This window comes from Neovison vison, chromosome 13 (genome assembly GCF_020171115.1).
Source record: "Neovison vison isolate M4711 chromosome 13, ASM_NN_V1, whole genome shotgun sequence".
NCBI lineage: Eukaryota > Metazoa > Chordata > Mammalia > Carnivora > Mustelidae > Neogale > Neogale vison.
In genome coordinates, this window is record NC_058103.1 from 31,278,600 (window position 1) to 31,293,053 (window position 14,454).

Consider the following 14,454-nt stretch of genomic DNA (forward strand, 5'->3'; position numbering starts at 1 on the left):
AGAGATGGGGAAGGGAAGCAGGCTCCCTGCTGAGCAGAGAGCCCGATGCTGGACTCGATCCCGGGACCCCGAGATCATGACCTGAGCTGAAGGCAGCGGCTTAATCCACTGAGCCATCCAGGTGTCCCAGTAAAGAGTCTTTCTATTAAGAATAAAAGGAATTGGGGCACCTGGGTAGCTCAGGTGGTTCAACATCTGCCTTCAGCTCAGGACATGAACCAAGGGTGCTGGGATCCAGCCCCACATTGGGCTCCTTGCTCATCGGGGAGCCTCCTTCTCCCTCTCCCTCTGCCTGCCTCTTCCTCTGCCTGCCTCTCCCTCTGCCTATACTCTCTCTCTGTGTCAAATAAAGGAATAAAATCTTAAAAAAAGGGAGGGGGATAAGAGGAATCTACAGCAGGGCTTCAAATAGGGACATGACAGAATAGGTCTGGGGTTTTTTAGAAAAGGTGACTGTTGCTGTATAAGGAAATGAAGTGGGGGAAGGGTGAGAATTGGAGTGGGGAGTTCAGTGAGGAGGTCACTGCAGTAGATTCACGAAGTGAGGGGTGATGGCGGCTCTGACGGTGCTTGTAGAGATGAGGGGAGAGTCTGGGTGCTGAGTAGACAAGGGACAGGAGTAAAAGGGAGGACTGCAGATGAACTACACTCTGTCTGCCCAGCACGCATAACCCAGCGGATGGAGGTGCTATTTTCTGAGATGGGAAGCAGTGGAGACAGGGGACAGGATCTGAAGCCCTGTAAGGTGCTGTGCAGATGAAATTGGCATGCTTCTGTTACTCAAGGAACCCCGCAGGGCTGTAGCAGAGGTGTAGCAGAGGTAATGGGCAAATAGCTTTTTGTTTTTTAAAGCTATGGCACGGCTATGTGCATTCTCATTGCATCTGAATGAAGCAGTGATTGGAAAGATGAACTCATAGTTTCTGCTGAATTTCTTCCCATTCTCTTGAACTCATGCTCACCTCTTAGTGGTCCCAGCCAGCAGGTGGGGCTGCATTTCACCCCCAAATCTTGTCTTGAGTTTTAAAAAAATGCATTCGAGAGCCACTTGCATGTTTTATTAATAGTGATTTCTATCACTTGGCCCTTTCAGTGTCTGGGTTTGGAATTTGAGTGGCTGGCTGATTTTCATCTTCCTGTAACTGAGTGTCTCAATGGTCCCATAAGAATGTTTTGCTAGAGGGCTAAGGAGGCTGTGGACTGGGGCTTGAGCACAGCTTATGGGAGCCTTGGCTTAGCTATCCTGCAGGGAGCATCTGCAACGCTGTCTGTCCTCTTGATTTCCCAAGAAATGTCAGAATTACAGCTTGCCTGTAGAAGTTTTGCATTTGGGGAAGGAGTTTTTCCCAAGTGGGCTCATTTGCATGCAGAGTGATGTGTTCTATTTTTTGGGGAGTAACCCATGAGAAAAGTTCAGCTCCATCTGTACTCTCCTGGCACACATATGTCATGCAGAATTCTTGAGGATGACAACAGCGGGGGGAAGAAGCCCCCAAACCCTAGAAACACTACAAGGAATGAAGATTCGGGTCATGCTTGGCCTATTTTCAGTTGATTCTTGAGAACTCTCGCGGATAACAGCGGGGTTCGGAGACAGGACTGGAAGGGTATCACTTATGTTTTCATTACCAACATTCCCAGCTCTTTTAAGCCATTTTTCACTGAGTCTCCACCAGATGGTCCTGCGGACAGAGTCGCTATTCGTACCTCCCATTGACATCTTTTTTTCCGAGTGAGAGACTGCCCCATATGTTAGTACAATATGTCGCTGAAGGTGAAATATCAATTTGTATTGGTGGGAACCTGCCATTTGCTGTCCCCCTTTTTCTCATGCCTTTCCCTGCCTCTCTGGTCTTTTCTAGGTCTCTGGCCTGTCAGGAGGACCATTGGTGCTGCAGTGGAAGCCAGCGGCTAAATCTCGTGTATGGCGTGGTTAAGGTTGCAGCCTCTCACCTCTGCCTTCCTCCATTTTGGGCTGATTACTTTTGTGCTCTTCCTGAATGGTCTTCGGGCAGAGGCTGGTGGCTCAGGGGAGGTGCCCAGCACAGGGCAGAACAATGAGTCCTGTTCCGAGTCATCGGACTGCAAGGAGGGTGTCATCCTGCCAATCTGGTATCCGGAGAACCCTTCCCTTGGGGACAAGATTGCCAGGGTCATTGTCTATTTTGTGGCCCTGATATACATGTTCCTTGGGGTGTCCATCATTGCTGACCGCTTTATGGCATCTATTGAAGTCATCACTTCTCAAGAGAGAGAGGTGACTATCAAAAAGCCCAACGGAGAGACCAGCACAACGACGATTCGGATCTGGAATGAAACGGTCTCCAACCTGACCCTGATGGCCTTGGGTTCCTCTGCTCCTGAGATCCTTCTCTCTTTAATTGAGGTGTGTGGTCATGGGTTCATTGCTGGCGATCTGGGACCTTCTACCATCGTGGGCAGTGCAGCCTTTAACATGTTCATCATCATTGGCATCTGCGTCTACGTGATCCCCGATGGAGAGACTCGCAAGATCAAGCACCTGCGAGTCTTCCTCATCACTGCTGCTTGGAGCATCTTCGCCTACATCTGGCTCTATATGATCCTGGCAGTCTTCTCCCCTGGTGTGGTTCAGGTTTGGGAAGGCCTCCTCACTCTCTCCTTCTTCCCTGTATGTGTCCTTCTGGCCTGGGTGGCAGATAGGCGACTACTCTTCTACAAATACATGCACAAAAAGTATCGCACAGACAAACACCGAGCAATTATCATAGAGACAGAGGGCGACCACCCTAAGGGCATTGAGATGGACGGAAAAATGATGAATTCCCACTTCCTGGACGGGAACCTGGTGCCTGTGGAAGGGAAGGAAGTAGATGAGTCCCGCAGGGAGATGATCCGGATTCTCAAGGATCTGAAGCAGAAACACCCAGAGAAGGACTTAGATCAGCTGGTGGAGATGGCCAATTACTACGCTCTTTCCCATCAACAGAAGAGTCGTGCCTTCTACCGGATCCAAGCTACCCGTATGATGACCGGCGCAGGCAATGTCCTGAAGAAGCACGCGGCAGAACAAGCCAAGAAGGCCTCCAGCATCAATGAGGTGCACACCAATGAGCCTGAGGACTTTGTCTCGAAGGTCTTCTTTGACCCGTGCTCTTACCAGTGCCTGGAGAACTGCGGGGCCGTCCTCCTGACGGTGGTGAGGAAAGGGGGGGACATGTCCAAGACGGTGTACGTGGACTACAAAACAGAGGATGGTTCTGCCAATGCTGGGGCAGACTATGAGTTCACAGAGGGCACTGTGGTTCTGAAGCCAGGAGAGACCCAGAAGGAGTTCTCGGTGGGCATCATTGACGATGACATCTTTGAGGAGGATGAACACTTTTTTGTGAGATTGAGCAACGTCCGCGTAGAGGAGGAGCAGCCAGAGGAGGGGATCCCTCCGATAGTCCTCAATAATCTTCCATTGCCCCGGGCCATCCTGGTATCCCCTTATGTGGCCACAGTCACCATTTTGGATGATGACCATGCAGGCATTTTCACGTTTGAATGTGACACTATTCATGTCAGCGAGAGTATCGGTGTCTTGGAGGTCAAGGTTCTGCGGACATCAGGTGCCCGGGGCACGGTAATCGTCCCCTTTAGGACAGTAGAGGGGACAGCCAAGGGTGGTGGTGAGGATTTTGAAGACGCGTACGGGGAGCTGGAGTTCAAGAATGATGAAACAGTGTAAGTAACCTTTCCATATTCTAGCCCCCTCCATCCCTTGCCATCTCTTTCTGTCCTTACAGTTCTTCCTCATATCGCGTCAATGTCAAACTCGGGTCCCAGCACAGGTGTGCAGGATTTTCAGCAGGCACCCCCGGCAGGGTCCATTTCCAGACCTTCCTTTAGTTTTCTCACTTTAAATGGTCTCTGGGCAGGGAATTCCCTGACAGGAATTCTTCATCGAAGGATGCAGAACAATCCGTCCACTGGAACTCAGAATGATATGGCCAGTGGAGATGTGGGGTGACAGAAGTTTTGATGTCAGATTTTGGAGAATTCTTGTGACTAAGCAGGAGCTAGGAGGCCCGTTGGTTCTCTCCTTCCTCCCCTCCTCACACCAGAGGTTCATGTGAGCCTTGAGGCTGAGCCTTTCCATCTTGAGGCAGAGCCAGCCCAATCAGGGCATCCCCAGGGAAGCAAGTGGCACTGGGTTTTTTCCCCCCAGGGCCATCATGAGGTTGTATTTTATAACCAGATTTCAGGCATCTCTCCTTCAATTTGGAATTTGCAAGGTTGGTTGAAACTTGGCAATCTCTGTAAATGCCTGTAGGCTGTTTTATGGTATGAGACTTGCCCAGGCTAGGTGAGATGAGTCAGTATGGCTTGGGTACGGGACACATCTTGCAGAAGCAGAACTCCCAGAGCAGTGGCCACCTGTCTTTGGTCCCAGGTGTGAGCTCTAGAATCTGACTAAGGAACATAGCAGGCAGCTCTCGGGAATTGCGGGAGAAAATACACCTTTGGTGTGGTCATCTCTTTTCACGGTCTAGAATTCTCCCAGAAGACTTCTCAGGTTCATGGCCCATTTCGCCCTTCAGACATGGTGTGTGTTTGCACTTCCATGACCTTGATCACTGTAAGAGCACTCCCCAATGAACCTTCCTGTACTAGGTGTTCTGGGGTTCGTTTTGTTTTGTTTTGGTTTGGTTTGGTTTTTCTCAGATGAATAGCTTTGAAGAAGAAACAGAATGACTTTCCCCAGAATTTGCAGCTTACAGGAAGCCAGTCTTTCCAGGGTGGCCAAGGGGAGGGCCGGAACTTGTCTCTGAATTCCTGCTCATATCCACAAGCAAGAAGCCATCGCAGGAAGGGGCATGAAGGACAAAGTGGGCATCTAGGAAGGGGGGATGTCAAACTGCTCCAAGAGCCTGCTAAAGACACTGGGAGTGGGAAATGAAAACATACAACTTGAAGGAGAGTGAAGAATGGAACACACAGAGAGGGGAGCCCCTAGGACTGAGGGGGAGGAGTCTCAGAAGCGCTTCCTCCAGGCCCAGGCAGGGGGCAGGGCTCCCAAGGGGTTGGGAGGTGCTGATAGTAGAGCGGAGTGAGCCCCCTGGGGGACTGTGCTCTTGTCCTCCCTCAGTCTTTTCCTGATAACGTGACTCTGGGCAAGACGTTTAGTCTTGGCTTGAGAACTAAACTCTCTCATCGGCAAAGTCAGAACAACCATACTTTCTTTGCCTGGAGGCAGGGTCAGATCTTTTTGTGGATCCCGCCCAACTCTAGGACTTTCTGTACCATAGACTGTGGGTACCCAGCATAGGTCCTATTTGCACCAGCCAGATACGGAACAGGGATACTGTCTCTTGAAGTGAAATACCCATTGACAAATTGATTGATTAGAGCTCTGTGTAGTCATTTCGCTGGGAGGGATAATCATTCGTTTACCCAAGTAAAAACCCACATCTTCTGGAGAATACTGTCCAACTGTCCATTTCTGTGTGCTCTGGAGAGAGGGTTTCTACATACAAATGAAGGACAAGTCTTGGGAAGACAGACTCCATGCAACTTCTTATGTTTATGGCAACGTCAGTATGTAAGAGGTGATTGTTGGGCATTAAATGACATAAAAACTCCAGCACTGGCTGTGATTTGAGGGACTAGTGGTTTCTCAAATTCGGTACCTACCTATCACAGGCACTGAAGAGTCTTTTTGGACAGGTCAGAAGCTTGGCACTTCATTTCTTTGTCCCATTAACGGTTGTGTACTTTGGATCTCTGAGTATGACTAACCCTTCCTCAAGCCTATTTGTGTTTCCGGCTTGATTAATATCTTGGTGTAAATGGGTTTCTGAATGATCCCTTCTGATAGCAGTTTTAAATGTAGCTGGAGCTCCACACGTCTGCCATGCGGCCCAGCTCTTCCAGGGCTCGGGGAACAGGCCAGGTTGGCAGCTATTTTTTAGGCATGGGTAGACCTCAGCCTACCTTTTTGGTTTTCTTCATTGCAGAAGAATGAGTCCATAACCTGCTAGTCACCTGTCTTTGCATCACAGCCCTACCCTTCTTACTTTAGGTTGTGATTTTGTGAGAGGCAGTGGGAGGTAGCGGAAAAAGCACGGGCTGTAAATACTCTGGGTTACGATTCTGGCTCTAGTTCTGATTTCTCCAGGTAGCCAGGGGAAATTTTATTAATTTATGAGATTATTTCCTCATTGGTAAAGTAGGGATAATACGATTTCTCTTGCAAGGCTGTCGTGATGATTCAAGATACTGTATGCCGTGTTGTTTGTATATGGTAGGTACTTAGGAAATTAATAGGCCATTAATAATAATATCAGTGAGTTAACAATATTCTTTAGAAGACACTGTTGAGATGATTGGGCTACTTGGATTGCTCTGTGACCCTAATTCATTAACTTGCTGGTTTTGGGGTGACTGCGAAGATTCCTAATCCAGATTCCTAAAATATTAGAGCCAGAAAAGACCTTAGAATAACTTCTAGAGGAGTGTTTCTCAAATTTTAACGTGCTTCTGAACCATCCAGGACGCTTGCTAAAACGCAGATTACAGTTCAAAAGGTTGAGAGAAGGGCCCGAGATCCGGCGTTTCTAACAAGCTCCTGATGCCTTTGGTCCCAGCTTAGAGCTGAAATGCTCTAAAGCCCTGGGCCAAACCCTGAGACCAGGGAGGGAAAGTGGCCTTTCCGAGGACTTGCTTAACTGAATCAGGAAGGCTTGCGTTCCAGTTCCAGCTCGGGACTCCGGCTTAGCCAGAACCCGGCTTCTGCTGAGACCTTGCTGGTTGTAGCACTAGTCTGGAGACTGAAATGGAAACCCCCGATGTACCTAGCCGGAAGCTGGGTGAGGCCTGGAGCACTTCCACCTTCCAGTCCCTCTCTCTCCCCGTAACTTGCTTTGCTCACCAAGCTTGGGAGCGCTGGCAGTGTTGCCCTCAGTACGTGCTTCTAAAAACCTACTCAGGTTGGAGCCAGGCCTGTGCTCTGCCAATACCATTGGGCTGTGAATTCAGTTGTTTGGTTTTAGGCTTTACTTCTTCAAAGATGCCCTTAGCACCACAGGAGGATAGGAAACCCACGAACTCTGAGGTCTGACACACAGATGTGCACCTGTCACTCCCCAGCTGTGTAACTTGAACAAGTCATTTCACCTGTCCAGGCCCCAGATACTCAGTTGGAATGTCAGGAACAGCGCTTTTCTCCTGCAGGGGAGTGGCAAGCATTCGTGCAGACATGAAGACAGGGGAGTGGCGAGCATTCGTGCAGACATGAAGACAACGCACCTGCAGCCCCGTGCCTGCTCATCGAAGGTGCTCAGTCATTCAACAAACACTTATGAGATGTCTGCTATGTACCAGATGCATTCCTGGGGACAGAGGTAGATACATGAATAGGACAGACGGGCATTTCAGCTCTCAAGCATCTTTTCCAGTGAAGAGGCTACTAGGTATGCAGACAGATCAAAACACCCGGGAGAAGTGCTCTGGTTGAGAGACGCTCAATAAAAGAGAAATGAAAGCTGTCCGCTGTGTGTGTGACACCACAGAAGCTTCTACAGCAACCTTCGCGGAGGACGTGGCAGTGAAGCAGACAGAGCGGGGGTGGGCGCCTGACGCCCTTAATCCCACATTCCAATAAACGCTTGACATTTGAGAGAGAGCCTGTTGACATCTTAATGATCTAGAAGAATCCCCACCTCTGTGACTACCACTACAGTACCTCCTTAGAATTACAGCCTCCTGCAAACAATAACAAAACCTCGTGGAGATAGAGGGGTGTGCTGCTGTTCCGTTCATCTCGCTCCCTAAACCTGCATCTGCTCCTGTATCCCAGACTCACGGGGTGTTTCTGCAGAATAACAGAATATTGCAGCTCACAGACCTTTGGGGTCTCTCTCTGAGTATAGTCAGAATCTCCAGTGTCAAAGAGGCAAAGGCCAAAATCTAGCACAGTTAAATGGCATAGGCCTCTGTGGAAGAGAAGAGCATATTAGCTGTGCCTCATAGCTTCCCGTCCAATTAGAATGTTAAAGCCTGAAGGTATCTGACCTCCCGCTGTTCTAAATTATGAAGCTGAGATTCAGAGAGGGAAAGTGACTTGTCCGATATCACACAGCTAGACAAGTTAGAAAGTTAGAGCTGGCGAGGTCTTTTTGGAGCCTACTGATTTAACGTCTCCCCCTCCCGGTTTGGACTTTCTTATTTTTATCCATCGGAACAATGTTAACTTTGGAAAGGTGCTCGGGAAGTACAGATCCAACGGTATGACATGACTAATATCCTAACTTAGAATAATAACATATTATGGACTATTTTTAATCTCTTGGCTCACCTTGAGACTGTTCAGGAAGAAAAATAGTGAACCCATAGAAATTAAAAAAAAAAAAACAACACCAAAAACCAACCACTGTCTTCGAGATCTCTTCCTGAGAAAAGGTGTGACAGGCATAGCTGGGATGTCTTTTAGACAGTGCTGGTAACTTGTAGACGGGATCTTGTTCCGTGAAATAATGACAATCTTTCGAAATTCTGCAGGCCATTCTCTTCCAGGTGTGCTTTCTCTGTAAAGTTTCCACCCCGAGGAATCTTTCCATCAAAATCTGGCGTGCTCCAGGACAGAGTTTGCACCTTCTCCAAGTTAACTGGAACATAGTAGGCCTTTTCTTTCTCTTTGGCTCAGCAGGTTTGGACAGTCTCTTCCCTTGCCATCGAGGAGATTATTTGACCCTAGAATGCCCTTCTGGGCTTGAAAAGAGTCACAGGCTGCAAGGTTAGTGAGGCTAGGAGCAGGGTGGAGGTCATAGTCATGCTCCCTCAGGTGGCATCCCTCCCTTTCAATTTCCTTCTGCCTCCAGTGCCTGACTTCCGGTAACAGATCGCTCTCCGGACAATGGTAAACAGTGGGTTACCAGCACCCGTGGCTTCATGGAACTCACAGAGGAGCTCCGTCCGTGGCTCCGAGTGGTCCTGACGAAGGGAATCCACAGCTCAGCCAGCTGTGGAATGGAGTACTTAATAGTACAAGGGAACGTATCAGATAGGGCTGCTCAACTCTAGTGCTTTCCCTTCTGCGCCCACAGGAGTGATGAAAGGCTATGTGGCCTTCTTAGCAGAAGCTTTGAATAGTGTGCCCAGAAAGACCTTACATCCTGATCATTTTTTTTTCATAATTACTGAAATGGTCAAAGATGATGTCAAAGAAGGTCATATTCCAATTCTGGGATCCATAAGGCACCCCAAGTCTACTTAAACTGGACACATCTACAAAAATCTCCACAAGTCCTTGGGGCACCTGGGTGGCTCAGTGGGTTAAAGCCTCTGTCTTCAGCTTAGGTTGTGATCTCAGGGTCCTGGGATCGAGCCACGCATCGGGCTCTCTGCTCAGCAGGGAGCCTGCTTCCCCCTCTCTCTCTTTCTCTGTCAAATAAATACATAAAATCCTTAAAAAAAAAAAACAACCCAACAACAACAACTCCACAAGTCCAGAGCCTTCCAAGTTAATTCGAGGGCCTGAGGTGCAGTGTCTCCTGGCAGCCTTGGACCGCTCAGCATGCCCTCTGCCCGACTTGATCAGAGATCCTATGCAGCCCAGCACCTGGTGTATCCACCCCTGCTCTTCTCACGCTGCCTTGCCTTCCCGTACACGACAGTGCAGCAGTGCACGGTTGGAGAGTCCACCGGCCAGAATGTAGATTGGTTTGAGGAGAGGGGAGCATGGCAATTGGAGATGATCACATGACTGGCCAGGTGGGAAACGAAGAAGTATTACCCTCAGTGGCTTTCCTTCTTGGAGGGGAGCTAGTTGGGCCCTAGGCAGTAATAATAAAGAGATACTGATGGATAGCCTCCCACGAGCCGCGGTTATTTTGTTTTGATTCTTCTGGTTCTTCTGGTCAACGGTTCCTTGTTCATTCACAAGAATGATAGACAGGAGCAAAGCCAGGTGGGCGAGTGGGGAGGACTTTCTTGCTGTCCAGCCTTTCATCAACTTCTCCAGTGTAGCTGGGTGGTGCATGAGCCTTGATTTCTTCTCTACCCATTGGCTGTGACACTGTCAGTTCCACAAGGAAGGTAGTAGAGTCTAGAGCTTAATTGAGATCTTGTTTTCTTGTTTTTTTTTAAACGAGAAACTGAGCTATGCTTTCAGAAACAATAGAAAGCCTTGGCATAGAGTCAGTCGTATGTAATGGACAGTTGGAGGGCGAGAACTCCTTGATCTGTAAATAGAGCAAAATCCCCATATTTAAATTCTGCACAAGTCAGAAGCATTTTGCAGGAATCAGATGCTTTGAGGGTTTTGCTAAATGACCACGAAGGAAAGCACCAGGCAGACATTCTCAGGTGTTGTGATAGTTACCATTCATAGGAATTCTATTCCAATCCCTACCACCTACCAGGTACCCAAGTAGGAAACTACCTGGACACACAGAAATGAGGATAAAGTTGAAGGTGGAACTTAATTCTTTATGGAGAAGTTTGTTTTTCTGAAAACGGAATCACCACTCGAGTGTATGTATACATTTGTGCTTAGTGATGGGTGCGGCGCCATCCTGACCCCCCACCTCCAGCTAAGAGTCAGCACACAGGGACGGAACCTAGTTTAACCTGGCTAACCTGTCCCTGCCTGAGCCCAGTTCAGTTACCACTTGGCGGTTGGGGTTCACAAACCAGACACAGACAATGCTTTGTCGGGGGTGCTTTAATTGGTGCTTTCAAAATAGGACATCTTGTTAATAAACCCAATACTCAGAACACGGCTGCAAACCAAATTATAGATTATAGATGACTAATACTCCTTCTCCTCCCTAGTGGTTCACGTCTTTCCAGAGCCATTGGCTTTGATTTGTCTATCTTTGAGTGTTGCCTTGTGAGTGCCAGATGATTTCTCCTTGTGAACCCCATTACCGCCTGCCCCTGTCTGTCCCAGCCGTGGTGATCGGGGGCGAGCTCCACTGCCAATGCTGGGGCTACCCGAGGCCCTGGCTGCAAATCCCCGGATGTGTTTGCTTTATACCCCACTCACACCTTACTTCCTGTTTGAATACTCTTTTCTTACACTCACTGTCTCTTCCAAACGTCCTGAGCTGCAGACTTTCTTTCTCTACACGCATCAGGTGCTGTCGCCACGAGGGCTGTGGTTTCCACTCCCGCCACACTCAGTGCCTTCCTCTCCGCCTCCTTGAGTCTCTCTCCTCATTTATTCTTATCCTGTTTCCTGCATCCTTGTCCCTCCCACCGCCGGCATCTGTACTGGGGTTGCCTCGTGTCTCCTGTCTGATCTATGCCTTCTTCGAGTGATCAAGAACGAGCTGGGAGCATCCCTTCAGCAAGCCTGTCATTTGGACAGAGAGAATGAGCTTCCCAATAATCCCAAGAAGACTGATGTCCCCCAGGAAGCAAACCACTCATGGTGGTCCCTTTTCCCTTCATCGCAAAGTCTCTGCCTGACTGTTAAGACGAGAAGGTTGCATTATAGGGATCTGCACCGACTAGAAGTGGCAGCAAACACTGTCAGGCAGGGGGGCCCTCAAGACCACTCCCTCTTTCTGATGCTCTCCCTGCTGGCCCACATGGTCTCTGTCTCCCGAGTCTCTGTTTCTGTCTGTGGCCTTTTCCCGTATTGCTTCTAGCTTGCGACGAGACCTCACAGACCGACTGTCTGAGCTCACAGCTCCTCTTTCCATTTAGCTCTTGGCTCTTCCCTGGAAGGATCTTCTACCTCAAATTCTCAAGACAGGGAATCTTATGAGTCCTTTTTTCTCCCTCCCCCTTCTCCCCAAGTTGCCCATGTCCAAGTCCACTGGCCAGATATGTCTTAGTTGCCCTGAGTCAAGCCAGGATCCCCTGACCCCAACAGTTAATCTGCCAGAACCAGATGGTGGGGTAGAAAAACGAAGTTGCCACAAGGATTCCATGGTAAGCTACCTAAGCAATCGTGTCTGTCGGGGTGACAGTGTCCCTTAGAAGATAGCACCAGCTGAGACAGTCATCTGTCACCTCCAAACCAGCATCTAGAAGGTCTGCCAAAAGAGCACTGATTTCACTGTGGTCTGTGCTGGGGCCGCAGGCTGGAGAATGGGAGAAAGAGCCCCCTCAGGAGGCCCCAGCTTGATCAGTTCATCAAGCTAACCACAGACCAGCAGCCGAGATCAAAGTGGCTTCAGTCCAGGTCAACAGAAAACATTCAATGCCCGGTGGTGTAAATCTCAAGGCTACTGGTGTCCCTTCTCCCCCCTCCCTAAAGTCTGTCCTCTCCAGGAGACTAGCGTCAGATGAGCCGATGTCATTTTCAACTGTGCTATTTGGGTACTGAGTCACTTTCAAAGCCTCTTCCGGGTTTTGGGTTTCTAGACCGGCCTGTGTTCCAGACCAGGACAGAAAGCTCTCCTCCCTTCTGTGCTCGCCAGGGACAGAGTGACAGGCTTTCCTTTGCCACCCCTCCCCAGCCAGACAGCTGGTCGGCTGGACGTAGCTGGAGCCAGCAGGCACCCCCTCTCTGTCTTTGGAGCTGTAACTTGACACGCTTCCAGGAGCTCCCCGGAAGCCAGAGTATTCCCGTCTCCAGGTGGAACAGTGTGTGACTGTCAGCTGCCTGTGTCCCTGGGCACAGGGCTAAGCTGTGAGACTGGGCTCCTCTCATGTCAACTGCAGTCAGTTCCTAGTGATGGTCCAGGGGACCATCTTGGAAAGGACTTTTGAGGCTGGTTTCTGGGCTCACCTGTGGCTACAAGAAGGAACCTCTAGTCCTGGGGGGAGAGATGGAAGGAACTTCATGGGATTAAGAGTCTCAGAGTTTCCGTTTCAGTAAGGTGCATTAGCGTGAAGTTACCACTCGAACATGGGGCCAGTCCTGATGGGAAGAAACTTCCTGAATCACTCTTTTCTAACCTACATAACATAGAACTTTCTTCTATTTCCCCAGATGAATCTGTAAGTTCCTGCTGGACACATGAAGCAGATGATATTTTTGTCAGCCTGGAATCTTCCAGAACCCCTGCTAAGCTAGTGGGTTTCATAAGCTAGATCAGTGGTTCCCAGCCAGCTCCCTACACAGGCCATTTTAATTATCTGCCCCTCCTCATGGAGCCCATGTTTTAGAAGATTCGCTGAAAATTAATTAGATTTTCATTTTTTTCATAATAGCAAAAGATAAGTTGTGTTACTACAATGAGTTAATCTAATTCTAGCCAAAGCAAAGAGGAATGGCATTTAATTAACCCATGTGGATGGCTGGAAGAAAATACACTTTCTAGTTTGGGGGCTGGGGAGTGAGTAGAATGAACATAGCCAAGGGCCGACTTTCAAAGGAACTGTCTGATACAAAATGCTCTAAAACTATTAGGCACTAATTGTTTAAAGGTACTTTGATGAAGGTGACCCCATGGGGAGATCAGGATACCGGAGAGCATATCAGAATGTACTATATCAGACTATAGGGTGTGGTATTGGTACCTAGGCGTCACCATTGTTCGGACCTTGGGGGAAAGACTACTATTTTTTTTTTAACGAAATAAAACTTGGAATATTTACATGAACATATTTAAAAAGTAAGGATTTTGTCATACCTTAGGAGTGACATTATCATTTTCTTCAGATTAGGTAACCGAGTCTAAGAAATATTAAGTAATTTGTCCTAGAACACAGAGCTTTGAAGGGCAGGTATCAAAACCAAGATCTTCTGATTCGAAATTACACATTCTTTCTACAATGTTCTATATTTTAGCCTCAGAATAAGGTATGAAGCTGAAAGCAGCAGGCTTTCTTCTCCTCAGATGGAAGAAGCTAAGGGCGCATCCCCCATCCCTTCCTTGACAGCAAGAGTTGGCTGCTTTCCTTTTAATTCAGGGGCCCCTCGGCTCAGGGATGTTGGCAAGGGCCAAATAAACTCCTTAACGCCCGGCCCAGAAGTCTGGATCATCCCCCTTGACTGCTGGTTCTGCCTCGTCTGTGCCCAAGCTGGTGCCCCAGGACTCTTGCTTGTGCCATTTGCCATCAGGAACCACCCACGGGTGATGCTTTGGCCTGCTGCCTGGGCAAGAGGGCAAGGTTGGCGCAGGACCATGTGTTCAGGTCCAGGGCGCCTCCTTGGAGGCTGTGTCTGAGGGCATCTAGGAGCAGGTCTTAGAGGGAGGGATATTAGGAGAGAGCAGGAAGGGCTCGGTCAGAGCCCCCCAAGAGCCTATGAGAGCTTCAGTGAGACCCGAAGCAGCAGGATAGTGCAAGCTGGACCCAAGTGTCTGTCCCTCGGGGTACCGTCTGTAGACACGCTTAGGCTCATCCTGTGAGCTGACACGGTGAGAAGAGACCAGGTCCTGGTCCTCACGAAGTTCCCAGTCTGGCAGGAAGAGAAGTGTGTTGGGAGAGCTGCCTATATGGAATTTAAGAAACAAAAGGAATGAGCAAAGGGGAAAAAGAGAGAGAGAGAGAGAGGTAAACCAAGGAACAGACTCTTAACTCTAGAGAACA

General features: G+C 48.9%; 1 protein-coding gene across 2 annotated transcripts in view; it reads left to right on the forward strand.

The window, feature by feature from the left end:
* Positions 1 to 1,924: 1,924 nt before the first annotated feature.
* SLC8A3 (solute carrier family 8 member A3) overlaps positions 1,925 to 14,454 on the forward strand; it is a 117,586-nt gene continuing 105,056 nt past the window's right edge. For both annotated transcript variants that reach the window (XM_044230973.1, XM_044230974.1), the window contains exon 1: positions 1,925 to 3,708. In XM_044230973.1, coding sequence (XP_044086908.1) covers positions 1,925 to 3,708 — 1,784 coding nt within the window. The remainder of the gene's footprint in view (positions 3,709 to 14,454) is intronic.